At 52.0% G+C, this 2,726-nt stretch overlaps 1 protein-coding gene across 1 annotated transcript; it reads right to left on the reverse strand.

The window, feature by feature from the left end:
* Positions 1 to 512: 512 nt before the first annotated feature.
* Positions 513 to 2,525, reverse strand: LOC119458784 (uncharacterized). Its single transcript, XM_037720645.1, has one exon. It carries the CDS (start codon positions 2,523 to 2,525, stop codon positions 513 to 515), a length of 2,013 nt encoding a protein of 670 aa, XP_037576573.1.
* Positions 2,526 to 2,726: the final 201 nt, after the last annotated feature.

Below are 2,726 nucleotides of genomic sequence, written 5' to 3' on the forward strand. Positions count from 1 at the left end.
ATTGTACCAACAATCCGGATCGAGTGTGGGTGAGTTCAAGCGGCCCAGTTCTTTTCGATGTGTCCAAATCACTTACCGAATTTGTCTAATACGCCCACAACTTGTAATATAAAACTTCTTTTAGGAAGATATCATTTCGCTTGTTATCATTGGGGGTGAAGATATTATCGTCTGCTGATTGTCTGCAACTCTCAGAACTACATGGTCGTCAGTAGCCGTCAAATTACGATCGTCATCAAGAGGCTCTATCACGATTGTCTATATCCGAATCGAGCATGATCGCGATCGAAAGTGATAGTGTGGCAGCCCTCAATTCGGAACGGGTTCTATCGCTATCATAAGTAACCGTATGACACCAGTATTATATACGCAGCGCAGCGTAGCTTTAGAACGCGAGCTCATGCTGGTTTGCAAACGCGACGTAAAGCAGCGTCGAGTGACGGTGACCATGAGACCCGTGGAGACAGACAGACAGACAGAAGAACTTTATTTTATCCTGGGGGGAGGGTGGACTAGCGACCCTCCTTAGGCGTCACCCACGTCGGTACCGGGAGTCCAAGACCCCCTGCCACCTCGCAGGCCCCCTGGATCGCCCATAGCTGGCTCCGAAGGTCGGAGCTCGTGATGCAGGTGTAGAAGTCGGTCTCGTCGATGCGATGGACCCTGGAGTTGATTTGTAAGCGGGGGCAGCGCCACATGATGTGACCAAAGGTGGCTAATTCGCCACAGAGAGAGCACTGAGGGGAGATATCCATGTAGCTGGCCATAATGGCTGGCGACGGAAAGGTGTTCGTTTGAATTAGTCGGAAGGCTATCTCCTGGCCCCTGGAAAGTTCTTTGTGCGGAGTGGGGAGGGTTCTCCTACCTAGCTTGTAGTGATTCGTGATCTCATTAAAGGTGGTCAGTGCGTCTCCGCCGGTAGCATCTCCAACTCCCGCCCCACACCCGTCGGGGTGCGGGAGGCCCGGTCGAGAAGGACCCGACGCGCCGGGGCGGCACGCGAGTCCTCGCGCCCGGGCGTGAGCCATTTCGTTGGGGTTGGGGATGCCGTCGACGGCCCCACCCAGATGGGCGGGAAACCACACCAACTCGTGAGAGTACACTTTGCAGTGAGTCAGAATCATGGCGGCCTTTTCCGCGATGTGATTCGAGTCGAAAGCCCTTACGGCAGACATGGAGTCGGTGAAGATGGTGAAGGTACCTTCCATTGTCATAGCGAGCGAAATGGCTACTTGCTCAGCGATGCTGGCGGACTTGGTTTGAACTGTAGCAGCATTGAGTAGCCGCCCTTCCCTGTTAACTACCGCTAGCGTGTATTTGTCTGCAGTCATTCTAGCGGCGTCTACAAAGATTGCGCCATCCCCCCGGCTGTCTAGCTTCTCTAGCATGGCCTTAGCCCTGGCTTTGCGTCGGCCCACATTGTGAATCGGGTGCATGTTTCTGGGTAGCTGATGAACTACGATAATTTCTCTAATTGCTTGTGGCAGTGGAGTTGCCCTTTCAAAAATAAGAGGCGAGTTGATGCCTGCCTTTTCGAGAATCGTTTTGCCTACAGTCGTGTTAGAGAGTCTGGCGACCTGTGCCATACGCTGAGCCTCGATCAGTTCGTCTATAGTGTTGTGAACACCCAGAGATAGTAATTTAGCTGTGCTAGTTCTCAAGGGGAGACCTAGCACCCGCTTGACCGTTTTCCTGACGAGTACCTCGAGTTTTTTCTTCTCTGCCGTGCTCCAATTGTGCATGGAGGCCACATAGTTTATGTGACTGAGAAGGAACGCATGAAAAAGACGAAGAAGATTGTCTTCTTTGATGCCGCCCTTCTTCCCTGAGACCCTTTGTATGAGGCGGATGGTGGCCGCTGTGTGTTGTTGCAGCTTCTCTATCGTGGCTGTGTTTCTCCCGTTTGCAGAGACTAGCATGCCCAGAATACGTAGTGTGTTTGCCCGAGGGATTTCCTCGCCGTCTGTCGTTCTTAGGTGTATATCCACCTCCTCTACCGGAATCCAGCCTTTAGGTCGGCGCCCCATACGTATAGGCTGGTATACCAGCAGCTCTGATTTGCTGCTGGATAACCGAAGGTTCATTAGTCTTATGTGGTATTCGATGATTTCGACCGCCTCTTGTAGTGTCTGTTCCGTTTCTCCCGTCGAGCCCTGAAACGACCATAAAGTAATGTCGTCGGCGTAGATGGCTGAGCCTAGCTTTTTCATCGAGTCAAGTTTCCTGGCAAGGGGGGACATGCCGATGTTAAATAGCAGTGGAGAGATCACTGCGCCTTGCGGCGTCCCCGTACTACCGAGCGTGTACTCCTTGGATTGAACGTCCCCTATCTTAATGGTCGCCGTCCTGTCTTTCAGGAAGGCCTTAATGAAGTTATGAAAGCGGTATCCAAGCCCCATGTGAGAAATGGATGCCAGTATATGACTGTGGTCAATTGTGTCGAAAGCCTTAGTCAGGTCCAGGGCCAATATGACCCTGGGGTCCCTGGCCGAGGCGTCCAACACCTGAGTCTTAATGAGTAGCATGGCATCTTGCGTCGAAAGGTGCGGGCGAAAGCCTAGCATATTCGACGGGAAGATGTCACTCTGTTCGATGAATCTCGAGACCCGGTCGTTGATTACATGTTCAAAGATTTTTCCGACGCATGATGTTAGTGAGATAGGTCTGAAGTTTTCCAGTGTGGATTTCTTGCCTGGTTTGGGTATGAGGATTACCGAAGCGTGTTT

This window comes from Dermacentor silvarum, chromosome 7 (genome assembly GCF_013339745.2).
Source record: "Dermacentor silvarum isolate Dsil-2018 chromosome 7, BIME_Dsil_1.4, whole genome shotgun sequence".
Lineage (NCBI taxonomy): Eukaryota > Metazoa > Arthropoda > Arachnida > Ixodida > Ixodidae > Dermacentor > Dermacentor silvarum.